General features: G+C 43.3%; 1 protein-coding gene and 1 pseudogene across 1 annotated transcript in view; one reads left to right on the top strand and one right to left on the bottom strand.

Moving 5' to 3' along the window:
* Positions 1–12,107: 12,107 nt before the first annotated feature.
* LOC117472588 lies at positions 12,108–15,373 on the bottom strand (annotated as a pseudogene).
* Positions 15,374–21,710: 6,337 nt separating this feature from the next.
* Positions 21,711–27,689, top strand: part of nos1 (nitric oxide synthase 1 (neuronal)) — a 40,299-nt gene continuing 34,320 nt past the window's right edge. The window contains exons 1-2 of the mRNA XM_034117532.1: positions 21,711–22,387; positions 26,285–26,387. Coding sequence (XP_033973423.1) covers positions 21,711–22,387; positions 26,285–26,387 — 780 coding nt within the window. The remainder of the gene's footprint in view (positions 22,388–26,284; positions 26,388–27,689) is intronic.

The following is a 27,689-nucleotide window of genomic DNA, read 5'->3' as shown; positions in this document are numbered from 1 at the left end:
GTTGAATGTGCAAATGTATGCCGATGATGCGGTCATCTTTGTACATGGGAAAAAGACTGAAATTATCTCATCCTGTCTCTTAAATGCTTTGGACAAGGTTCAACACTGGCTGATCAACATGTGCTTACAGTTAAATGCAAAAAAAACAGTATGCATGATGTTCAGTAAACGACCAGTCAAAATCGAAGCATCCAATGTGTTTTTAAACGGAGCAGAATTTGAACTAGTCCCCCAGTTCAAGTATCTTGGAGTCATAATGGACTCGAACTTGACTTTTAAGAAACATATTAAGAAAGTATCCAATACCGTTAAATTCAACTTGCAAAATGTTAAACAAATTAGACCTTTCTTAACTGTCAATGCTGCAAAGTCATACCTCCACTGTATGATTCTATCCCACATTGAATACTGTTTTACAGACTGGTCGTTTGCTTGTGCCACAAACCTTAAACAGATAGAACAGCTGTACAAGAGAGCTATCAAGGTGTTTGACAGAAAGCCAAATTCATACCACCACTGTACCATCCTTGAAAAACACAATTTCTTGAGTTTTGACCATTTTAAGTCTTTTAAAAGTATGTGTTTTTTTTATAAATGTTTACATGGACTGGCCCCCCCTCCCTTAGGAGAATTCATCCACAAAAAACACACTGGAGGCTGCACTAGGTCAGAAACCAGAGGAGACTGTGAAGTCCACCGTAGACAGACCACTTTTGGACAAAATGTCCTCTCCATTAAAGGCAGCTCATTGTGGAATAGCCTCCCAACTGAGATACGGGATTGTCCGACTCTCAATAGTTTTTAAGGTCGACTCAAAGAATGGTTGAGAAACAAACAGACGTGCAATCACCGCTAAATGCACTTTAACACAGGGGTATCTCCTCTTGCACTTTAGGTAGCTCTTTTTTGCACTTTATGTAGCTCTTTTATCTCCTCCTGCACTTTATATGTCGTAGCTGCTATATTGTACTACCTTGTGGTAAATGCTTGTATGCTGCTCATGCTCTTTCTGCATATCATGTATTTCTGTTTGCCATGTATATAAATGTTATGTTCATAAATGTTGTATGTGACGGGACTACGGATGGAAATTAGCTAAAAGCTCAAATACGGCTCATTTTCATTTCAAAGCATTATTTTGTTTAAAATGTTCATTAATATGCATTGTCCCGGTTCAAATAAACGATTAAATGAAAAAAATTTTTTTTTTATATATTCAACAAAAATATTCATAATAATAATAATAATAAATCAATAATAAATCCGAAAGGGAGCAGGAGGAAGCAAATGCTTATTAATTCCCCTTACTTACTGCTTTCATGGGGAATGCTGTATCACGGATGTGGGACAATTACGCAATGTGCGGAAGTGTTGTGTGACACCCAAGCCAACTTTCCCTTCCTCCCTAGTTGCAGTCATTCATGAACAATATAACAAAAAAACAAAGTGGAAAGGTTTGAAAACTGTAAGTCCTTCAAAACAGCCCAAGCGGCGAGTTTCGGAACCAATAAATGCTCAAGACATGCATTATTTTCAGTAGCCAACTGGTGGCAAAAAAAAAAGTCTAATCATATCGAATCTTTAAGAAAATTACCCTACCACTCAATTGATTTAGTTCCACAATAAATATATGAAATCGGCATTTATATTGTCTTTGCAAATGATGGTCCCATTTAGAGTAAAATAAATATGAATATTACACAACATCCAGTTTGGGATGTTTACCCACCATCTTGTGTCACTTCTGGTTCATGAAAAGCAAGATGGCAACAGCAAAAATGCCAAACTCGATGTTTTAGAACTGTATTTCGGAAACCAAACGTCACATACAGTGACATTTTCTTTTTAGCTCAGCTGAGGTGTAAGTGTGTCTATTACTACATCTGCCCATTGAGCAGGACAAATGCACATTCCACATTTTTGGGTAAAATAAACCTAAAGTTGAGACTTCACAAGAAACGTATGCATCATTGAAAAAAAGTTTAAGCAAATAAATGCTGTATAAGAAATACGTGTGTCACTCAAGCTTCCGCTGAAAGGACAAAAAATAACAGCAGACAATATCATGTGGAGCGACAAGGAGACTGCAACCTTCCTTCAGTTTGTACTCGATACAATCATAAATGCTAAAACATCCATCAGGTGTTTTCACCCTCTTCCTCTGTAATGGTTTAATAGCATCAAACTATAGACTTAGCTCCACCAGCTGTTTATCTAAGGTTAAGGTTACTCTATTGCAGGGGTGTCAAACTCAAGGCCCGGGGGCCAAATCCGGCCTGCGACTTCATTTTATGTGGCCCCACAAGAGCTTGCAAAGAATATAATATGTTTATTATACGGTTACATGCTACTTTAGAGAAGCACGTTGCCCATAAATGTCCCACAATGCATCTCAAATTTGACTTTTTCTCAGAATTTGACTTTTTTTCTTCAACATAGAGTATGCATTTTTTCTTAGAATTAGCCTTTTTCTCATAAATAGATTTTTTTTCAAAATGTTACTTTTTTTCCAAAATGTCACAATCAATGTTTTTCCAGACTGTGGCTTTTCTTTGAAAATCATATTGTGACATTCTTACTGAAGAGACTTGCAATTATTTGCCCTAGACTTCTGCTTTCAGTCGTAGTTAATTAAGAAGTTATTACCCTATCCGATAATAATCCAATGCAGAGGCAATAATGTAATATAATACATTATTATAATCAATATTTATATATGTCTTTTTATATGGTCTTAAAGTTACAACCGGCCCTTTGAGTGCAACCATAATGCTGATGTGGCCCGTGATGACATTTAGATTGACACCCCTGTACTAAAAGGAATGCCTACACACATGCAGGTAAACCAGTTCAACAAGTCACACAATGCTGTCTGGCTAATGATAACAGGCTAATGATCATACTGAAAGGGATGCATCCAAGTGTCCCAAAACATTTCAGAAATAACTGTTTCTGCCAGAACCAGAGAAGAGTTCAATGTATTTTTGTAACTAATTAACTGATAAGATACAAGTAGATTATAAAATATTGCTAGAGATATCATTTCACATACGGCTATCAGAAATAATGTATTCATTTATTCAATTCTGGTCTTAAATCAAAATCTTAACACAGGACACATTTAGAACTTAGTTATAGTGAATTATCAGAGACATTATATTTCTATTAGTGTTTTATTTCCATATGTGAACATAAGAAGGGCAATCTCCATGACAGGTGCACATGCTATTTTGACTACCACACTGACCCAGGTATGTAATATTGCAACAAAGACATAAGCTGCTCAAAATCAAATTTGATGAATGTATTCCACAATATCTAAATATGTACATGTTCTAGACCAGGGGTGTCAAACTAAATTTCATCACGGGCCACATCAGCATTATGGTTGCACTCAAAGGGCCGGTTGTAACTTTAAGACTATATAAAAAGACATATATAAATATTGAATATAATAATGTGTTATATTACATTATTGCCTCTGCATTGGATTATTATCGGATAGGGTAATAACTTCTTAATTAACTACTACGTCTGAAAGCAGAAGTCTAGGGCAAATAATTGCAAGTCTCTTCAGTAAGAATGTCACAATATGATTTTAAAAGAAAAGCCACATTCTGGAAAAATAAAAAAAGAGAAGTGACACATCTATTTATGAGAAAAAGGCTAAAGGTCCCATGACATGGCCATTTCTACTGATCATAATTCCATTGTTAAGGTCTACTAGAATAGATTTAAATTGTGCAATTTTCCAAAATCACATTGGTTTCTCATACAGCATCTCTGTACAGAGATCTCTGTACAGAGATGCTGTATGTCCTGTATGACCTTTAAAATTAGCCTTTTTCTCATAAATAGATGTGTCACTTCTCTTTTTTTGTTTTTCCAGAATGTGGCTTTTCTTTTAAAATCATATTGTGACATTCTTACTGAAGAGACTTGCAATTATTTGCCCTAGACTTCTGCTTTCAGACGTAGTAGTTAATTAAGAAGTTATCACCCTATCCGATAACAATCCTACATAACATTGCAAAAATCAGGCATATCTTGCCTCAAAACGATGCAGAGAAACTAGTCCATGCATTTGTTACTTCAAGGCTGGATTATTGTAACTCTTTATTATCAGGGTGTACCAAGAAGTCAGTTAAGTCGCTTCAGCTGATTCAAAATGCTGCAGCACGTGTACTAACCAGAGTTCGGAAAAGGGACCACATTACTCCTGTTTTGGCTGCTTTACACTGGCTCCCTATAGAACATAGAATTTAAAATTATTCTTCTCGCCTACAAAGCCCTTAATGGGCAGGCGCCATCTTACCTTAAATAACTCATTATACCCTACTGTCCTACTAGGGCATTGCGTTCCAAGAATGCAGGGTTGTTGGTTGTTCCTAGAGTCTCTAAAAGTACAATGGGAGCCAGAGCCTTTTCTTATCAAGCTCCACATTTGTGGAATCAGCTTCCAGTTTGTGTTCGGGCGGCAGACAGCCTATCCGTTTTTAAGAGTACGCTTAAGACCTTCCTTTTTGATAAAGCTTATAGTTAGGGCTGATTAGATTCAGCCCCTAGTTTTGCTGCTATAGGCTTAGTTTGTCGGGGGACACCTTACTTCTTCCTTCTCTCTGTCTGTACCTGTGTACTCTCATGTTCTGAATAACCCAGCTTCACCCAAATTTATTTTTGGTGTCTATCTACGCCGGGATCCTGAGTGGTGGCTGATCCTGTTGCTGTGGTCCTGGATCCTGAGTCCTGTGTCCTGGATTCTACATCCTGAGTCCTGGATCCTCAGTCCTGAGTCCTGGATCGCGAGCCCTGGATCTTGAGTCGTGGCTGTGCCTGTTGCTGTGGTCCTGGATCATGAGTCCTGGATGGATATCCTCGTGGATTCATCTTCTTATTATAGACACACACATTTCCAAACATTTGGACTACCTATGTTGTAAATGTATTATCTTTTCAATTTACACACGGCATCTATTGCACGTCTGTCCGTCCTGGGAGAGGGATCCCTCCTCTGTTGCTCTCCCTGAGGTTTCTCCCATTTTCCCCTTTAAACTGTGGGGTTTTTCTCTGGAAGTGTTTCCTTGTACGATGTGAGGGTCTAAGGACAGAGGGTGTCGTATTGTCATACTGATATTCTGTACAAACTGTGAAGTCCACTGAGACAAATGTAACATTTGTGATATTGGGCTATATAAATAAACATTGATTGCTTGATTGATAATCCAATGCCGAGGCAATAATGTAATATAACACATTATTATATTCAATATTTATATATGTCTTTTCATATAGTCTTAAAGTTACAACCGGCCCTTTGAGTGCAACCATAATGCTGATGTGGCCCGTGATGAAATGTAGTTTGACACCCCTGGTCTAGAACATGTACATATTTAGATATTGTGGAATACATTCATCAAATTTGATTTTGAGCAGCTTATGTCTTTGTTGCAATATTACATACCTGGGTCAGTGTGGTAGTCAAAATAGCATGTGCACCTGTCATGGAGATTGCCCTTCTTATATGTTCACATATGGAAATAAAACACTAATAGAAATATAATGTCTTCGATAATTCACTATAACTAAGTTCTAAATGTGTCCTGTGTTAAGATTTTGATTTAAGACCAGAATTGAATAAATGAATACATTATTTCTGATAGCCGTATGTGAAATGATATCTCTAGCAATATTTTAAACTCTACTTGTATCTTATCAGTTAATTAGTTACAAAAATACATTGAACTCTTCTCTGGTTCTGGCAGAAACAGTTATTTCTGAAATGTTTTGGGACACTTGGATGCATCCATTTCAGTATGATAATTAGCCTATCATTAGTCAGACAGCATTGTGTGACTTGTTGAACTGGTTTACCTGCATGTGTGTAGGCATTCCTTTTAGTATGATAATAGGCTAAGCCAGACAGAATGAACACTTGTTCCACCACCCTATCTATTCCTTCAGGTAATCTATTACATATAATAAGCATATGTATTATTGATACATATTTATTAATTACTTTTTCCATTTTAGAATGCCACCATCAAAGAGAGGTCCTCGTTTCAGTGTGCAGGATGTGATTGCTGCCATCCAAAAAGGAGAAAGTGAGTTTGAGTTGGAATCAGTGGACAGTGACACTGCTATGAGTGAAGAAGAGGCAGATGAAGATGCCTGTGGCCACGTGGACAAAGAAAACCAACTACCCAATGACCGCCCAGTCAGTGATTATGTGGACATCGAGCCCCAACCAAATAAACACACCAAGCCCGTGACAGGTATCGCTGGCTGAAAAAAGAATTTATCAATCCCAATACTGATTTTTCTGGTCCAGATATCACAGAGGATGTCATTTACAGGTACACAAACACGCAAAGCAGCAAGTGCAACGTCCGTCTGTGCTTTTCCGACGACAGGAACTGTTTTTGAGACTACCATTGAATTACTATTTAATAAATGACTATTCATAAAAAATATGACTGATGTGTGATTATTATTCATGCTATATACTGATATAGGGCTAAGTAAGCAATCAATCCTGCAAATTAACTCTTAGTTGTTCAATATATTTATTCAGACAATGTGCGTAGAAATACAGAAATGCTGCTCCCACCTACGGCCAATGTTGCATTATTACAACATTTCCCTAAAAACTTACCAAAACGTAACCAATTTGAAAACTCTTTAATTTCTGCTCCAGAGGCTCCCTACAACAACATTCTAATGTTTATCTATATTTGGGCTTTACAGGGTTAAATAAGAACTTATATGCAATAAAAAAAAGAAGCAGCCAGCCATGCCACAGCTGATGTTAAGAGCTACAGAATTCAAGGCAAACATCTCAAGAACATACACACTTTCGCATATAAATGACACAACCAACAAGCCTCATTGAGTTGCATTAGGTTAATTGAGGGGCAAATGAGTTTCTATAACAATTTGAACTAAACACCCAGACCCCATGCCTTCCAAGAAACACTGTTTTATTGTTTAGGCTTCTTATCGGAGTCCATATTGGTAAATTCTCCATACGGAGAGCCACAGTTTCTTTGTGTCAGATTTAAACATGTTTTTTCCGCTGTTTCCCTTTCTGCTCATGCGGATTTAGTTTCCTTTGTGCAGCCTGTAGTCCACAGTATCTCCTGATCCGAAGGCTGTTTTCTTCCTGTTAATACAGTCTTTGATTTCTTTTGTGATGTAGCGTATTTCCTGAGGTATGATTAGATCAACACTAAAGGAGGTGTAGGCGGTAATCGATTCTGTGACGAGTTCAAAGTCTGCTCCCTGAAAGAAAATGTCCCAGTGTGTGTGGAGAAAGTATCCTCTCAGCTCCTATGCATGGTTGCCAGACTGCACATTTACTGTCTCAGTGACTGATTTACTGCATTTAAAGCTCCCATGTCATGCTTTTCCGGTTATTACCCGTCCCCTTGTGTGTTATGAAGGTTTTTATGCATGTAAACGGTGTGCAGAGTCAAAACCCTCAAAGTACACCCTGTAGCGAGTAAAACTCTAACACAGAAAATACCTCCCCAAAACGCCTCGTTGGAGATACGTCACTGCCCATTTGAGTCTTCCATTTAGTTCCGGGTACCGCATGATGTCATGCGGTACCCGGAACGAAATGGACCAATCCCGAAGAGCTATGGCCACACCAGCAGCGGCGTGTTCCTCCTCCAGAGGTTCGAAGAACCGGCATTTCACAGACGAAAGCTTCCAAAACATTGCCCAGTTTGAGGCCGGATATGCACAGCTTGTTTGGACCGTTTGGAGCAGGGGAAGATCTGGGTATACAACCTGTAAGTTTGCATTGTTATTTGTGTATTTATCAAACAAGACTGTTTAAATGTGTAAACTGTGTTGGACTGCTAAGCCATTGACACAGTGCTAACTGTGCTAACTAAGTTGCTAGAGTTTCCATATATCAACTCTAATATCAGCAGATGGCCTTGCATACATGTATCTCATAGCAGGAGAATGTCTGCATTCACACACAAAATACCTATTGACAGTATACTCCGGGTGATTTGCCGGTCAGTCGCGAAACGTAATTACATTATAGCTGGCGTAGCGACCTAACACACGGAGCTAGAGCTAGTTTTGGTCAGAAAAACATTTTTGTGATGCTACGTTGCTAGCGTTTAAATATATCAACTACAATGTCAGCAGATGGCCTTACATGTTTGTCATGGCAGGAGAATGTCTGCAGTCACACACACGGAATACTCATACAGTATACTGTACTGTGATTTACCGTACATTGTGACCGTACATATACTGCATGTAGCTAACGAGGCTAGCTGTATGCTAGCGCAAAACAATGTATTAATGCAAGTTACATTGTATGACCGAACGTAGCAGAATACCTGTATACGATTGCAATTATAAACACGTTATTGCTAGCCTAATATGAACCACTAGCTTTTGTTCATAGTAGTTTTATTACACTGCATTATAGTTGCCTTTCCTCCAAGCTAACGTTCATATCGTGTTAGCTACCAAGGTAAACAAAGCTAGGTTAGCATATTAGCAGGCAAGCTGTTCATTACACAACTACTACTAACGAATCTAAAACAACTAAGTTTCTCTAATATTTTGTGATTTGCATTTGATTTCGTCCAGCCAGATCCTGGCGGACAATCCATGACGGGGACGGGATTCTACTACTACTGAGGGTGCTAAAAGGCACCGCACCGACTGTGCGCAGGCAAGATGCGAGGAGGAGGAATGGATGATATACCGTGTATATATGTATATTTATGTTCATTTTGTACATTTCTAAAAATAAAGTTTAATGGAAATACTTAGTAGGCCTATCCTTTCTTCCCTGAATTCATATATAGCAAACCATGATTTGATTTCTCATCAAACAGTAGTAGTTTATAACGGGTAAAAATAGCTTACTCTTTGTTATGAGAGTAGCTCGTAGGCCACAACGGAAAGGCAAGGAGACATACACGAGTTTACAAAACCACGGCACATTTATTGTGGTAAATGCAGAGACAGGTGGTTGAGAGGATCGCAGAGTTAGTCTTCCTGCAGCCGCTTTGGAGAGAGACTGTGTCCGGAGGTGTCCGTGATCGTGCTGATTAGCCTCTTCAGCTCCACCCCATCGTAAGACAAAGGCCCTGAGGCCGTCACACTCTTCTATAACAACAGTTAAAAATATATATGTATATAAAATATACCGCTGTACCGACGCCATGATAAGACTGATGTTACGCTGAGAGCAGCCGGGAAAAGCACTGACATGGGCGCAGCCTCTCTGGTGGTTGACTAATCAGAACGAGTGGCCAAGCTGACCAATCGGAGCACACTAGGCTCACAGGGAGGGGGGGGCAAGAGCTCCAACGAGTCGTTTAGTGGAGAAAGTGAATACTGCTGAATACACATGCTTGACAGAGATGCTGTATGCGAAACCAATGTGAGTTTGGAAAATTGCACAGTATAAATCTATTTTAGTATACCTCAACAATGTAATTATGATCAGTGGAAATGGCCATGACATGGGCCCTTTAATAACTGGTCAATAGGTGGGGCCAGTTCAATTACACCATGGTCTAAATGACTTAAAGAAGGCCTTTCTGTGGCTGTGTTTTTTCTTTTTTTAAATATGTGCTACAACTTTTCTATGAAGACAGCACAATGGAATGCATTCCCAAATAAGACGCTTCGAGTGAATCAGCCAATCAGAGTGTAGGGGGATGGGGATGGGGGGGTGGTTGGACCGAGATGGAAATACCGTACAACATGTACAAGAGACATTACATTACATTACATTGCATTTAGCTGACGCTTTTATCCAAAGCGACTTACAATAAGTGCATTCGACCAAGAAGATACAAACTTGAAGAAAACAGAATCATATAAGTACATCAGGTTTCATAGAGCCAAAACATTTCAAGTGCTACTCAACTGGCTTTAGATAAGCCAGTCCTTTGTTAGTATATAAGTGCTTTGTTAGTAATTTTATTGCTGGAAGTGGAGTCGAAAGAGATGAGTTTTCAGTCTGCGCCGGAAGATGTGTAAGCTTTCTGCTGTCCTGATGTAAACGGGGAGCTCATTCCACCATGTTTTTGCTGATGGGAACTTGGGTCCCCCTCGCATTGAGGGTGCAGCGAGCCGTTTGGCCGATGCAGAGCGGAGTGCACGTGCTGGGGTGTATGGTTTAACCATGTCCTGGATGTAGGAAGGGCCAGAACCATTCACAGCATGGTATGCTAGTACCAGTGTCTTGAAGTGGATTCTAGCAGTTACTGGAAGCCAGTGAAGTGAGCGGAGGAGCGGTGTGGTGTGGGAGAATTTAGGAAGGTTGAAGACCAGACGAGCTGCTGCATTCTGGATCCTCCTGATGTTGTAAAGAGTGTATCTGCAGCAGCGGGTTGTAGCAGCGATGTTTGCTGTGAAGGACAGTTTGTTATCTAGGGTCACACCCAGATACCTTGCAGTCTGAGTCGGGGAAACAACAGAGGGGCCGATGTTGATTGTTAGGTCAAGAGTGGGACAATCTTTTCCAGGCAGAATAAGCAGTTCAGTCTTGTCAAGGTTGAGCTTGAGGTGGCGAGCAGACATCCACTGAGAGATGTCAGCTAGACAAGCAGAGATGCGTGCGATGACCTGGGTTTCTGAACGGGGAAAAGACTCAATTAATTGAGTGTCGTCAGCGTAGCAGTGGTATGGAAAACCATGCGGGCTAATGACCGATCCGAGCGAGTTTGTGTACAGAAAGAAGAGGAGGGGACCGATGACAGAGCCTTGAGGGACCCCTGTAGATAATTGACAAGGGTCGGACTCGGACCCTCTCCAAGTTACCCTGTAGGTGCGGTCTTTGAGATATGAGGTGAGGAGGGAAAGTGCAGAGCCTGAAACTCCAAGTTCTTGGAGAGTGCGAAGGAGGATCTGATGGTTCACCATGTCGAATGCAGCAGACAGTTCCAGAAGGATGATGACAGAGTAGAGGGAGGCTCCTTTAGCAGTGTGCAGTTCCTCAGAGACAGCAAGGAGAGCAATTTCTGTGGAGTGACCTGCCTTGAATCCAGACTGGTGCGGATCAAGAAGGTTGTTCTGATGGAGATAACAGGAGAGTTGTTTAAAGACAACGCGTTCAAGTGTTTTAGACAGGAACGGGAGGAGAGAGACAGGCCTGTAGTTTATAACATCGGACGGGTTGAGAGTGGGTTTCTTTAGGAGAGGGTTTACTCTTGCCTCCTTGAGACTGTTTGGAAAGTGACCAGAAGTTAGAGAAGTATTGATGAGATGGGTGAGAAACGGTAGAAGAAGATGCACATGTCCAATAAGAGTTCCGGTGTTGTCAACGAGTTCAGTCCTATGGAATCTTCTTGCAGAAACACGAAATTCCGAGTGACCAAGAACTCTGGCGGTCATCCAGTATTCATAGAACCGTAGTTACATACGTAACTATCGTTCTATTTCATCCTTACTGACCGCCAGAGGCGGTGCTTTAGCACTGGATGACCTATACCAACAGAGTCACGAGGAAGTATGAATACTCACCCAATAAGTATGGCCTAGGCGGCAATGAGAGCGTGCCAGCACCTTAGGGAGGAACGCTGTGTTCGGCCATAAGGTGACACCTGAGCCATCTGAGTTCCACCTCAGACACGAGCTGTTCACAGACAAGGCCTGAAGCTCGCTTACACGCTTTGCTGAGGTGATGGCAAGAAGGAAAGCAGTCTTGGCTGAGAGCCACCTCAGTTCTGCCTGTAACAAGGGTTCAAAGGGAGGCGAGCATAGGGCATCCAGCACCAAGGGCAGATCCCATGTAGGGGCCCTTGGGATGTTCGGGGGGCGAAGCCTCAGTGCTCCCCTTAAAAAGAGGGATACCAGCCTATGGCTCCCCACTGTGCTGTTGTCAACCCTTGCGTGTTGAGCTGATATAGCAGCCACATACACCCTGACGGTAGCGGGACACCGGCCGTCGTCCAGGAGGGACTGCAGGAACTCAAGGGTAATAGGCACCGAGCAATGTACTGGGTCCTCATTTCGCCCTTGGCACCAGTCAGAGAACAGTTTCCACCTGTTTTCGTACTGCTTACGAGTAGATGGTGCCCTAGCATTGAGAATAGTCCTCCTGACAGGCTCTATGCAGTCGCTCAGCAGTGGGTCAGGCCCTCCAGTGGCCAGACCCACAGCTGGAGGCGGAAGGGGTCGGGGTGCCACATCCGACCCTCCAGCTGAGACAAGAGGTCCTTCCTGTTGGGGAGACGCCAAGGTGTCCCGCAACAGAGTCTGTGCAGCAGGGAGAACCAAGTCCTGGCTGGCCAGAAGGGGGCCACCAGAAGAAGCCTGTGGCCCTGATGAAGCACTCTGAGGAGTGTTGGTAGGATCAGACGAAGGGGCGGATAGGCATAGAGAAGACACCCTGGCCATGAATGAGCCAGGGCGTCCTGACCCAAAGGGCTGGTCTTCTCCATCAAGGAGAACCATAGGAGGCAGTGGGTCGACATCTTCGAGGCAAAGAGATCTACCTCTGCCCTGCCGAAGAGACCCCAGATGCTGGCCACCACCTCTGGATGAAGCCGCCACTCCCCTGGTTGAGGCTTGTGACGGGAGAGGAAGTCTGCGACTTGGTTCTGCTCTCCGAGCAGGAGAGTCTGGGACACCTCTAGCAAGCGTGCAGATTTGGTGCCCCCCTGGTGGTGTTGTCCGAGCGGACAAGCACATGCCTCCCCCTCAGGTATGGCAGGAAGTGCCTGAGTGCTAGGTGCACAGCTCGTAGCTCTAGCACGTTGATGTTGTCCTGTTTTGCCACACCGCACCCCATCCCGAGAGGCTGGCATCCGTCGTAACGGTCTCTCTGCGGAAAGGGACGGAGCCTATGGCCACGCCCCTCGACTTATACGACCTCTCCCTCCATGGGGATAGAGCGGAGAGGCACTGTTGTGACACCCTGATTTTTCTGTGCCTGTGCAACTTGGGGTCTAAGTGGAGGCCGTTCAGCCATCTCTGCAGGGGGCGCAGTGACAACAAGCCCAAGGGAACGACAGTTGAGGCAGCTGTCAGCTTGCCCAAGAGGCAGAGAAACAGGATACATGCCAGAGACCTGCCCCTTTTGAAGAGGGGAAGAAGCTGGAGGATGTCGTCCAGGCGCTGAGCAGATGGACAGACCTGCATAGTGACTGTGTCCAGAGCCACCCCAATGAAGGTTAGGCTCTGAGAGGGGTTCAGACATCTCTTCTCCATGTTCACCCTGAGGCCTAGCCGGGCGACATGAGAGAGAAGGAGAGCCGTGTCCTGGGTCGACTGCAACCGGGATGGTGCACAGATTAACCAGTCGTCTAAGTATGGCAGAATCTTCATACCCTGAGACTGCAGGGGCGAGAGGGCTGCCGCGACACACCTGGTGAACACCCTTGGGGAGAGGGAGAGTCCGAATGGGAGCACCCTGAACTGGAAATGACGGCCTCTGAAGGCAAAGCGAAGAAACTGCCTGTGATGAGGCACAATAGGCACATGAAAATAAGCGTCCTTCAAATCGATGGACGTGAACCATTCCCCCCTGACAACGGTACAAAGAACGTCCGCTGTGCTCAGCATATGGAAAGGTAAGATCTTTAGGAACTTGTTGAGTCCCCTCAGATCGAGGATTGGGCGAAGTCCACCGCCTTTCTTCCTTACCAGGAAGTAGGTAGAGTAAAAGCCCCCGGGCTTTGAGATGGGGTCCACAGGCTCGATTGCACCCTTGGCAAGGAGGACTGACAGCTCCTGGTTTAGGGCGATTTATTTTGCCGGGTAGCTTATAGTGGTCATTTTGACCCAGCTGAAGGCTGGGGGCCGGCGTCGGAACTGAAGCTTGTACCCCTGAGTTAAGGTGGAAACCACCCAGGGGTCTGAAGCTTGAGCTACCCAGTAGTTGAGCTGCTGCTGGGAGAAATAACCGACAGCCGGCCCCAAACCCTCAGTACCTTGCCCCCCGGCCTCTGGAGACTCTGGGGGGGCGACGGTTAGGCACCGGATACCGAGGCTGCCTTGGGGGCGAGTTAACAGGACCGTAGCGGGCCGGCCCCCTCGTGGGATGCTGAGGCCCATGGCGGGCACCGGGGTGAGCCGGTGGATGGGAGCGGCCTCGGGAGGCAGACGCGGAGCCTCTAGGCCTACCGGGGGGGGGCATGTCTCTGCGAAGAGCTGAGAACTCGAGCACCTGTACGGCAGCTGAACCGAACAGCTCCCCCGGCTCCACTGGGACAGCACGGAGAGTCCTCCTACATGCCTCTGATAAGGGTGACTGTGCCAGCCAAACCTGGCGACGAGTCTGGACGAGAGTGGACATCAGGCGCCCAAGCTCTCTAGACATCAGAGCAAACGCCTGTAATAAGGCGTCACTGAGGCTGGTAGAGGAAGCGCTAAGAGCCTCCTGCTGCAGGGAAGCTGAGAGGGCGAGCATGAGGTGAGAGAAGGAATTGCCTATATGGCCCATGCGCGCCGCTGCATCGTAAGCCTTAGTGAGCAGGTCATCAGTGACCTGACATTGGGGTCGAGGGCACCTGGCCTCCGACCTCAGAGCTTCGTCAGGGGAAACTATGAGGGAAGCAATAGTAGGCTCAACAGCCGGCATGTGGTCAAGGCCGACTTTTGCCGCATCCTGCATGGCTGCCAGGGCTCGGCCATCGGACGTAAGACGGGAAAGAGTCTTAGTGTCCCTCCAGCATGCATGTAACTCCCTCAGATACTCACAAGAGGGAGGAACTGCAAAGGTGGCTGGTGCCAAAGTGCGCCTGAAGAACGCACTGGCAGGCGCTGTTTCGGGCTGCTGTACATCCAGCTGCTGGCGAGCCAGTGCCATGCGAATGACGTTACCCATGGAGCCGTCATCTGCCCCCTCAGAGGATGCATGAGCTGAGGTACAGGAGCCAGGCCCAGAAGCATGGGACGGGCCCTCTCCGTCATACTCATTAAATTGAGTGGCTGAAGCTGCCATCGAGAACACATCGTCATCTGGAATCAGCTCAGCCATGGGTGGACTGGGTGCAGCGGCGTGTTCTGTACGGGCACCAGAATGGAGAGCCAAGAGGAGTGACTTCATCTGGGCTAGCTCAGTAGTGAGTAGGTCCATCCTAGAGGACAGCCTATCAGGCTTAGTCCTCTTCTTGGGCGGGGCACCCGCAGCCTCTGTTGCCCGACGCCTAGGACGGGTAGGTTGGGCTGTAGTCGACTGTGCAGGGGGAAGGCCACCCTCAGTCAGTAGTTCAACCTCGGCTAGTCTAGCAGCTCTTACCGCACGAGGCATGATGGTGCAATTCATGCACGGGTCCTCCGAAAGGCCCTCCCTCAGATGCTCGAGGCCAAGACAAGAGGGGCAAAGGTCATGGCCATCCTCTGGTTGAAGAGAAGCCATACAGGTGTTACAGCCCTTAAACATAGCGCAAAGCTTAAGGCAGTCTGGGGGAGAGCACTCAGCTGACTGTAAATAACTGGGCCAGGAAACAAACTTTGCAGTGGGAGTGAGCACAATAGTAGTTAGCGTGAGCGTGAGCACTGTGCTAACTGGGGTGAGAAAAATGAAGTCAGTTAGTGGTATATATGCTGTGAGAGGAGAGCGGGAATACTCTCTCCACTAGTGCCGTAGCGAGTTAGCCTGAGCGAGAGCACTCTGCTAACTGGAGATGGAACGGATATTAAACCAACTGTGTGCAGTGAGAGGGGAGCGGAAACACTCTCTTCACTAGCGCTGGAGCAAGTTAGCTTTGAGCGAGAGCACTCAGCTAACTGGAGGATGGAACAGGAACCAATTGTGCGCCGTGAGAGGGGGGGCGAAGACACTCTCTTCACTAGCGCCGTAACATTTAGCTTGAGCGAGAGTACTCAGCTAACTGGACGATAGAACAGGTAAGGAACCAAATGTATGCAGTGAGAGGAGGGCGGAGACGCTCTCTTCACTAGCGCAGTAACAAATTAGCGCAGCAACAAATTAGCGAGAGCCCTCGTCTAATTTGTACACAATTATCTCATTAGTTTGAGAATATATAGCACAATCAGCAATAAATGGTAGCGATCTAAACTAAAACTCAATATAACAGGAGGATTTGTCTAAATTAAATATATTCATTATTATTTTTGTCTCTTTCAAAGTTGCTCTTTACATTGACCCGGGACATGACCTCCTCAAAAATACATCTGTTTTTGCGATATTATTAAAACTTGTTACAAAAGGGAGTATTCTGCAAATGGATTGTGTGAAGGACCAGGGTACGCAAAAATCAGGAATGCAGGTTGAGGTGCAAAAATAAGGATTTTATTTACCCAATATATGTACAGTTTTAAGATGGGTACTAAAATCAATTAGGTTTAAACAAAAAGGTGTAGATATAAACATACACATACACAATCTAGCATTTAACTCATAAACAAAACGTCACAAAAATGGGTGACATCCTGTGTGCTCTTCTGCCCAAGAGCAACTCACATACCCCCCCTCATCTCCACACTGCAGGAATGTATAGCCCTACTGGCCAGTCCATTGTTGCGTGCAGGGGGAACAGGCTCTAAAAAAGGGTGGCTTAAATGAAGTGGCCTCTTTAAACACCCCTCAGGGTTTGAGAGGAATGGCGTAGTCCAATTAGCTGACACATCTATAAATGCAGGTGTTTTCCATCAGCGCAGCCTTTTGCCAGAAGCAAGGTGAGCTGTAAGACACTGACAATAGGATTACACACAACACAATTAACAATAGATATTTTAAACAAGATTGCGTGCACTCAAACTAGCAAAATAAAGCAGTTTCAAATCAATGTGTCTGTGTATGTCTGATGTAAACAAAAGCATAACCTTTAGGATGTGTGTTCGTTTGTGAGGCTTGTAGCCCTCACAGATTGTAAGGTCACCAGGTTAGCTGACTTACAGCTTTTGAGGGTCATCTCAAAAAAGTGTTGCAGGATGACTGTGCTTTTATTGTTTATTGTCTTTTTTTCACAGAGCTAATAATCTTGCGGTGTATCTGAAAAGTCAAAACAGGCAGGTATGTGGTTAGGGTGTGTATTACACTGAGTTATTACCGGATATATATAACCTTATCATGTGTCTTCTGTTTGACAAAGGTTGTGTGTACAAATCTTACAAAAAAATGTATCCCAAAACTTGGAAATATGAGGAAGAATGGTTACCCTTCCTGTCTTTTAATAAAGGTGGATTAAACCTTAAACCTTTGAATATGCACTTTTTTATTGGTAATTTTGTTCTTCATTGAAACCATGTTCATATAAATTGTTAGAAAAAAGAAAATCACTTTATTCATAGCAAACTTCATTCATAGCAGGAACGGGAGGAGAGAGACAGGCCTGTAGTTTATAACATTGGACAGGTTGAGAGTGGGTTTCTTTAGGAGAGGGTTTACTCTTGCCTCCTTGAGACTGTTTGTAAAGTGACCAGAAGTTAGAGAAGTATTGATGAGATGGGTGAGAAACGGTAGAAGAATATGCACATGTCCAATAAGATGCATAAGATTGTTTCAGCTCTAGTTTATCAGAATCAGAATCAGAAACCGGTTTATTGCCAGGTAGGTTTGCACATACTAGGAATTTGACCTGATGTCATGGTGCATACATAAAATATAAAAAACAAGAAATCTAATATAAAACAAAAAATATTTTACACCGTAGTAAAATACAGTTAAATAGCAATACAAATAAAAATAAAGCAGTAATTTACATGGAAAGAGAATGCTATGAATGAATTTTAGAATATAAACTATGAAATGTGAAATAAGAATATGTGCAGTAAGGAGTATTTATGGCACTTTCCTCCAATGTAAACCCTCCTCCTTCCTTAAGGAGCTGGCAGGTCAAGTCCATGATGAGAGATAAAGGAGTGGCCTTTGACCATTTTGGGCCACTCTGCAAAATAACAATTTGTTTGAGGCTTAAAATGAATATAATGCAAGTGAGATTATAATCATTTGTTAATAACGGCTACTATAATTGTCTGTGGAGCCTAGTTAAAGGCCATTACTAAAAAGAAAATCACTTTATTCATAGCAACCTTCATTCATAGCAGTTTCATTACATTTCTTAAAAAGCTGGTAGAGCCCCCTTTTTCAAATTTGTTTCAATTGAGTGCATTTAGTGAGCTGAAGAGCTTTCCTCCGTCTATTTGAAGCTCACCGCATAGTTATCTAAAAATGGATTCCCTCAGGGCAACATTTAAAAACCGTGTAAAGGTAAATCCTCAATAAATGCTGTTTTTCTTTTTAGCTGTGGTCTCATTTACAGTTTCTTTTAATCTGCACTTTTTGAGGGCTCTCAATGGGATTTTCTCTGGGCTGGATGAAGGCTAATATAATGAATAACATCTCGAGAAAAGTGTTTCGCGTCTCTGCACTGTTGGTCTCCTGGTGCTCATTGATCTGCATGGTGCGCATCATACAATTGGATATTAATGGATTATTGCCATACATGCCAAAGCAACATAAATAAGGGTTGTTTAATCCCAGAGTTGCAGTTCAAATTTCTGCCCTGTACGAAACGTTTTTACAATGCTCAAAACTTCACCCCCAACTTGACTAATGTGACTTTATTGCAAGTTCAAAAAGGTTAACAGTCAAAATGCTGCATGTTGGTGTGACACGCCTTACCTTCCCCTTCCCTCCCTCTGAAGGATCTAAAGGGACTGGGTATGTGAAGAGGGTCGGGTGTTGCATGCTGAGTGATGACGATAGCCGACCTAACTAAACCCACCCCACAGTTCATTTGAATGCCCGCGCACGGCTCTCTCCCTGCGCGTCACCGTGTCTCCCGTTGCTCCGCGTTTATAAGGCGCCCCGGTGCGCAGAAAGGCACAAGCATGCCTCGTCTCTAGAGAGGCAGAGCGCATCGAAGTGACTTGGAGACATTTGTGGATGACAGACCTGTGCGGCTGCTGCTGAGGAAGAGACGCGCAGGACTTTTATCCAAGTTCACTGCAGCGGGTGGTTGTGAGAGTGACTCTGTTCTCAGGGGTGAGTAGTTGGATTTATTTACCCGTGCTCCCTTTATTTGTTCTTTCTGTGGTTGCGCATTCCCCTGGTTGGTTAGGCTGTAGAAAGCTATAATGGAAAGATGGAGCGTCCACTAATGTGCGGACCTGTGGCTAAGAAAGGATGCATTTATTTTGAGAAATGTCTTCGTCTCATCAAATATAGAAGTTTGAAACCTTTTTAGTTGAGTTGTTTTTCGTATTTTTGTCAAACAAGTGTCGACGGAACTTGTTGCTCTTAAATTAAGGCTCGGTGGGAACATCTTGTGCATTTTCGCATTCGATTGCATTGAGGAGGGAATGAAATCAGATGCATTTTAATTACTTTTTCTTCCATGTTTATCCGAAAATGTGTTTCACATTTTTTCATTATGTTTTAAAGGAGATTTACATCATGTTTTCTTAGCATGTTGGGATTGTAGCAGTACGCAGTTCTGTAGCTGCTTGTAGGCTGCGTTTGGACTTATTGTGACATCAGAAATACCAGGGGAAGGATTTGTTGTTTTTACAGTCAGGGAAATGTTACCAAATTGTAACACCATCAGGTTTATCAGATGACATGTTAACTGATGCATGGATTTGAAACCTGAATTGCTGTATCGTAATTTATGATGTTAATGAACAGAAACTAAGCCAACCTGACTGTGGGATCCCAAACAATTAAACTCATATTTATTTAGGAAAGGTCACCGTGTAAACAATATAAAGTATACAAATTAAGCTCAGGCCCCCGCTGCAGAAAAAAGCAAAAACCTTACAACGGGGGGAAATCCCTTCGTATTTACAGAGAAACAAACCAGGAATTTACTTTTAATAACTGAAAAGCTACCAGAGTTTATGTAGAATAGACGGAGAATCGTCATCAGATCATATAACCCTGAATCAGGTGGGAAATGGTCTCACCTGTCTATTTTTAATAAATATTAATAGAGAATCCACCTCCCCAATCCAGACGCAGCAGCATTCTGAAAAAAAGAGAGTTGTTAATATTCAGAGCACATTTCCATCAATATATTCACCTCCATTATTGGCAATTTCTGATCTTCGTAGGGGGCAGCTACAAAGAGTGAAGATTAAAGGCCCGCCTGCTGAAGTTATTCCTGTGCCCCAGGACAGTTCTTATGAACTGCGCCACTTTTTCCAGCCACGAACTGTTAACCAAAGCCCTGACCTGACCAGGTCAACGTTTGATTGAATCAGTGGGTGAGGAGTTCATTTGGTTGAATTACTTTTTATTTTACTTGAGGCAAGAATATGAACCTTTTCGTGTGGAAGTTGTATATTTATCACAGAGACTCATAGCCATTACCTCTGCTGTTGGAATAAGTACAAAAAACAACCTTTGAGAACTGATGCAGAGGTGTAGAGAAAACAAAAAGTGGCAGCGTTCACAGGCAGCTGTGAAGTCAGAGCGCTGACCTTGGTGCTGAATTGTTCCCTCTATATGGCGCGTGCCTGCCCCCATTTACTGACTGCGTAGCACGCGTACATTTTTTTCTTTTTTTGACATACTATACATTCCACGCGACGCCACCCACGCGGCCAGATGCTACGACTTCAAAGGAGGTAGAATGCTTTATTAGCGTCTGGCAGTGCTTGTATGAGGGAAGAGGCTTCTTTTTGTTTCTTGAGTTAATTTTGAGAGCAGGAACAATGAGGCACGAGGGGACATAATGGGGCTCGAGGAGCGGAGGGACCGGCTTTAGTCGCATGCCTTCTTGTTTGGCTCAAAAGTTAAGATTATGCAAAGACACGAGCGAACATAATGTGCATGTGGCAGTGCATTAATACCAGAAGAGGCTGAAGTGTTGGCATTTCTTAGGAGTGCACTTGTTGTGTTTATTAGAAGAAATTAGCCCTGTTTATTCTCAATATTTGAGGAGATACTTTTGTTATAAACACCATAAGTAAAGTTAGTATAGTTTCAAAGGTCTCTCAACTTTGTGTGAAACAAAAACGATTATCTTGGAGATGGAGTAGGAAAGTATAGTTATCAAACTTTGTACAATTATTCAGTAATGTTAAAAGTCCTACACCCACACCAGCAAAATACTGTATATCTGAAAGAATATGTTGTTTGCACCTATACGATGATAACATGTTAACCGTTAAATACACTGCCTGGTGGTTTAATCTATAATAGTCCATCATACAGTATTTATCACTGATCATGTTTTTCCCATTTCAAATGTAATATGCCGTAACTATAGCTGTTAAATAAACATAGCAGAGTTAAAGGTGCAATATTTCCGTTCATTCAAATTCAGTGACATAGAGGTGTTAAGGAGCATAAAATATAAATACCACACAATTGTACTAAGTAATTGAGTAGATACTTTTCATCATTGGACAAAAGAGACTGCAGTTGCTCACTTCTCTAGTTTGATGAATATTTATCTTTGGAGTCTTACAGTTTGGTACACGTTTGGCCACTGTAATGACAGTATTGATGATCACAGAAGTACCAGCAGGTAGGATGATAGACTCTGATGTGCATGACCACATTTGTATTAGTAGCTCAATAGCACTTAATGATCCCTATCATATTACACTCTCCTTGAGTGACTCATATACCCGCTTTGACTTATCAACACACTGTAAACAAATCATGCAGCAAAGGTAATTTCCTCTAAAACTAATAGAACTTCTATTTCCTCTCCTCCTTCTGTTGCTTTTCAGACACATCCCTGGGGACACGCATATACCCAGACTCAAACACACACGGGCGATCACACACACACACGGGCACCATGCAGGAGTCAGAGCCCACAGTGTGCCAGCTGCAGCCCAACATCATCTCAGTGCGTCTTTTCAAGAGGAAGGTCGGTGGGCTGGGCTTCCTGGTGAAGCAGAGGGTGTCCAAGCCGCCTGTCATTGTGTCGGACCTGATCCGTGGGGGGGCGGCAGAGGAGTGCGGCCTGGTGCAGGTGGGCGACATCGTGTTGGCGGTCAACAACAAGCCCCTGGTGGAGCTGTCCTACGAGCGGGCCCTGGAGACGCTGAAGAACGTGATGGTCGAGAGCCACGCCGTGCTGATCCTCCGCGGGCCTGAGGGCTTCACCACCCACCTGGAGACCACCCTATCCGGAGATGGCCGCCAACGCACAGTGAGGGTCACACGTCCCGCCTTCCCACCCTCCAAGTCCTACGAGCACTGCTCCCCTCTGAGCCCCTTCAGCCCTGGGCAGCAGCAGCAGGTCAACAAGGAGCCCCAGCTGAGGGCCATTGAGAACCTGTCCACTCCGTCCATCCCCCAGGACCCCCTGCTGAGCCGCGGGGCGCTCCTGTGCAACGGGATGGAGGAGAACAACGAGCTCCTGAAGGAGATCGAACCAGTGCTGCGCCTCATCAAAAACAGCAAAAGGGAGATCAATGGAGAAGGCCAGAGGAACGTGGGGAGAAGAGATGCCCAGATTCAAGTGGCCAGGTAATATGTGATGCTACCTTATTGATCCCTCAGTTAAAGGAATACCTCACCTATGAAATGATATGCGGATATCAACTACTGCCCTGTTTAACCTTATATTCTTACAAGCACTATGTCTTGCAGGCTTCTACGGTGAACGAAGGAACAAAAAACTGAGAAAAGTCTTAAATGAAATAAATGGGGATCGTTTGTAAACTTTAGAAACATGTATGCAGTCTCAGTTATCCAGTCATACGCTAACAACTTCCTTAACAAATTAATTCATTACTGTATGAAACACTACTTGCCCATGCTAGTCCAAAATGCATTTGGCTGTCTTAGAAAGGTCTCCCATTTATTTCAGTTCATCAAGACTTTTCTCAAATGTTTGACTCTTCCTTCATCGTGGAGGCATGCGAGAAAAACAAAGTTTCGTGAAGAATTCATGGTAACACCTAGTAAGTAATTGATATACACATGGTCATTTTCTGTGTTAAGTATTCCTTAAGAGTGTCTTTGTGCTTGGTCCCTTTCACATTGCAGGTTGGTGTCAGAGACTAGGGAGGATAAGAATCACAATTTAGATCAAGAACTCGTCAACAAGGTGGTTATTAGCTAAGTGTACACCTGGCCCTCTGATTGAAAGGAAGTCCCACTCACTTTGACACCCTGCCGTCCCTAAACTCCTTGACCCAGCTGCATTGTATTAGCAGCTACAGACAGGCACTAATATGACTCAGAGTACAGTGCCAAGTAATTACTGTCTGCACGCTGAGCTCCAACAAACATCAATTAAGAATACATGGCGCACAACATTCATCATGTCTACTAGTTTGCTATTCTTCCATTACTGGGGCTCTTTTTATACGTTCATATGAACTTCTTTAAACCAAAAATGTAGCTTGCCCATGGTAGTTTCAAAATACACCAAAAGCAGCGAATAAGACCGATGACGATTATTATTATTATTATTATATTATAATATTATTGTTGCTGATGGTTGTGGTAGAGCAGCTGTAGATTTTGCACTAAAATCTGTATCATGGTCAGTAGCGTCTGGAGCACGAACGCAACCCTGTGATCCGCCATTGTTGTTGGCAAAACGTATCAGCAATGAGGCGGAGGTGGGGAAAGGCGGGGCTATGGCGTCATCGTTTTCAGGAAATGATCGTATAGGGCGTACACACGGAGCCGCAAGCGTTTCGTCCTCAGACCTACCCACTTTGGGAGCCGTTATCAAAGCTCGTCTCACACTCGTCATTAGACTGTTCATTATCATCTTCCAAGAGAGTGAATCGTTTCTAAACAGTCCTTCTTGGCTTGTGAGGTCATTTGCAGCAATATTTCATCAGGCAATTCGTGGAGTGTGAAAATCTGTATATGCCACACGTCTCCTTTTCAAATATTTTGAAGGAAGACTGACAAATGTTAGACTTAGATTGCTTTTAGCTTGTCTTAAGTGTTCATTCTGTACCAGCGTTTTACACGGCTTCACAGTCTGAGCCCATATTCTATCCCGGACTCTAAGTGGTCTGCACAGTGTACTGTTGATATTGACGTCTCAGTTATCTGCTATTGTACTCCTACGACCAATTGAAATCCAATTGCGGCTTCAGTCAGTTGTTAAATGACTTTCTTAATAGGGTTCAAGCGTATATATCATTTAAAAACATGTTGACATTTGGTCGGCACTAGGAGAGAGCTTACCTTATTTGATTTACTCTTATGGCTTTGGAAAAATGCGTATGAGAACAATCATTAGTATACATTATTTTGAAAGGGCATCAATATCGAATAAACCCTAAAATAATTGTAATCTATTTGCTTGGAAAGGAATGGCACATTATTGCTGATTTACTGCTTTTTATTTTTTTAACAATCTCACAATTCAGCATGAGGCTGATGACGCTCTTCGTCAGAGCTAATGACTAGTGACATATGCAACTCCTCTGCATGTTTCTGCATGTCTGAACTCCACCTCTGAATGGAGGGGGATAAACATCCTCATGCAAATTGCTATGATAAAGAGATACAGTGTGACAGGGAGTGTGAAGGGGAGAAGGGAAGCCTGTAAGGATTTACAATTAGCATAGACACGTGATTATAAGAAAGTTAGGGGGGTGGGAAACTGAATACAGTAGACTGGATCTGCGTTTGGGCGGTTTTGATTGGAGGAACGCAAACTGTGTTTATTCGTTTATTCATGTCTCGTGTTGTTTAACACAGCGGCATTACAGTGTCCTCCCCCCCCCCCTTCTGCTTTAGTCTCTTACGATCTTATAGTTACAGCTCAGCGAGAGACCTCCCTGTTCATGTCGTAAACTGTATCCAATGTGAAACGAAAGTCGAACATCTATATTGTAACTTGGTTATGATGTGTTTGAATGACCAAATAGGACTAAGCCAGAAAGAGCTTCACTTGCAAGCCGTCAGCCGTATCTATTTTCTAATTCATACTGAAAATAAATTGATGTTTTTTTAAATGTATGGAAATAGATGTCAAACTGCAAAGAAATATTATCAAAAAAGACTAAGACTGAGCCTTTCTATTAAGAAAGACCTGGACAATCTCAGATCCTTGCATTTTTTTCCGATGTTTTGGGACTTATTTAATCTGATAAATAGTATTTATGTTATCTGTAGCCTCAGGTCATTTGAAATGGTCTACAGGCAAAACTAATGGAATATCAGTCTTAACCTGTTCTCACATGTCTAAATGCAGAGAACAATGCAAAGAAAGTTAGCTACTGCCGAGAAACCTTAGTAAAGTTTTAACTTCCTGGGTAAACTCAGTTCAGGGGTGTCAAACTCAATTTCCTCTCGGGCTACAGTAGCATCATGGTTGCACTCAAAGGGCCAGTTTTATATATAAGACTATATAAAAATACAAATATAAATATTTAATAATATAAAATAATGTATTGTATTACATTATTGCCTCTGCATTGGATTATTATCAGATAGGGTAGTAACTTCATAATCAACTACGTCTGAAAGCAGAAGTCTAGGGCAAATAATTGCAAGTCCCTTCAGTGTGCATGTCACAAAATGATTTAAAAAGAAAAGCCAAATTCTGAAAAAAAAATCTATTTATGAGAAAAAGGCTAATTTGATGAAAAAAAGGCTTATTTGGACAAGAAAAGTCAAATTCTGAGAAAAAATGCATACTGTATGTTGAAGAAAAAAAGTTACATTCTGAGGAAAAAGTCAAATTTGAGATGCATTGTGGGACATGTCGTTTATGGGCACCGTGCTTCTGTAAAGTAGCATGTAACCGTATAATAAACATATTATATTCTTTGCAAGCTCTTGTGGGGCCACATAAAATGAAGTCGCGGGCCAGATTTGGCCCCCGGGCCTTGAGTTTGACACCCCTGACCTACAGTGTACCTAAAAAAATATTACAAAACATTATTGAAATCACACATGCAATGACAATACACCTTTTGCAATTCACTTTTAGGTCTCCGTCCCCATCTTACAAGGGTCTTTCCTTAGGAGTTTTTGTAGCATACGCCCACTTCTTTTTGAGTGAATTTGGAGCACAGCTGTGGAGAAAGAATTACTTAGGCTGACCTCCATTAAGGATCACATTGTCCCAATGCAGCACCGCAACAAAAGTGAACAAGAAACACTGGAGAGCCTGATAGAAGCCAAACGATCTCCATCTACACACCCACGGAGGCCTGAAGAGAGAAAACACCTATGTGGGTGTGCAGAGATCCCTGAGTAAAAAGCATTTTGGAGCGTGTACAAGTCCCCGGTTCATTTATTTGTAAAGACAGAAGAAAGGTGGCTTGTTCACTGTTTCAATGCCATTCCAAGTGTGGCATTTTTTTCTTTTACATGAAATGAAATAACTATGTTGCAACAGATGTGAGCAAACACACCTGACAGAAAATGGTTTATGACCCCCAGGGACCTTGGCGTGGGAAATGGCACGTCTCCCCAGCTGGCGTCAGATAACAACAGAATGCTGGAAAACATGCCGGTGGTGCTCCACAACGCTGACACTAACAAGGTAAAATGAAACAAATGTTCAAGCCTTCAAATGATTTTCCGAGGAAGACAAATCACTTGTAAGCACACGTTTGTGTATCTTTTAGATCAATAACCTGCAAATCCTCCCCGTGTTTGCAAGTGTGTATGAGCAGGCCGGCTACAGTTAGTGAATCGTTGCAGCTGTGTAATACATGTGCATCCATGTCTGAGTTTTCTTTTAGCCCTGTGCATTAATCCACACGATTGGCACTTGCGATGCTTTCAGAAACTGAGCACGCACATCTGTGTTGCTTCTTTGCTCATAGTAGTAAAGCCCTTGCTTAAGATCCCATCACCTAGGCATTAGATCCTTCCGGGAGGTAAGCTTGTGCGGCATTAAATCCAGCTTATGCCTTCCACATAGAAGGGTCTGGTCACAAGTCTGAGAGTCTGTGACAGGGATAGTGTCGTAATCTGCACATGGTCGGCGTTATCCACCCACTTGTGACGCTGCTCGATCCCCTCTCAATGGGACCGGATGGGGCAAAATGATTCCAGGAGGTCTAATGAATACATGCAGCTGCTGATCCGTCACTCTCTATCAACTGTGGCTCCTGTAGAAACGTTCAAGCCCCTCAGACATGCAGAGAAGAGAGTGTTAATGTGCATGCTTATGAGAATAATTGTGTGAGAGTGCTGGAAAGAGGAAGGGAAGAAGGGGGGTGGGTGGGTGGGTGGGGTTGGTTTGGGTGATGCATTCTTAGCAGTGGCACTAGAGGATATGTATGTATGATGTGATAGCTAGATCTTTGTCTTGGGAGTGTGTGCTCGGACTGAGGACATGCATGCTTTTAGAAAAGTGTGGGAAGTGAAAGCAGTGTGTGTGTGTATCAGTGGCCAGTATATGCATGTGTACTGACTCATGCAGCAAGAAGCTCCCCTGCAGGCGTTTCTCTAGACACTGATGCTGACTTTGATGGCTCATCGCTAAGTGTTTAATTCGATAGACTCAGACAGTAAAAGAAATGTCAGGACATGTAAGGCAGATTGACATGGATTGCTATGTTAACGGCCAACACGTTTCTCACTTTGGAGAAGGATATGCTCTTGTTTTTGCTTCTGCTGCTGCCTGATATAATGTTTGAAAAGCCTGTTGTCTAAAAAAGGTGGTAAATGTTCCGTCAAATTCCACCAGCTGCCTTTTGATTATCCATTAAAAACAGAATATATTTGTCTTTCTATACACGCAAGGGCTTAATTAATTAAATCCCGATTGTCAAACCATAAATGCACATGACTAAACCATATCAATATTTAACGCGTACCATGTCTTTCCATTTCT

The sequence above is a fragment of the Trematomus bernacchii genome, unplaced genomic scaffold (genome assembly GCF_902827165.1).
Source record: "Trematomus bernacchii unplaced genomic scaffold, fTreBer1.1, whole genome shotgun sequence".
Classification (NCBI taxonomy): Eukaryota; Metazoa; Chordata; class Actinopteri; order Perciformes; family Nototheniidae; genus Trematomus; species Trematomus bernacchii.
This window is presented reverse-complemented; position numbering and strand designations above follow the sequence as displayed.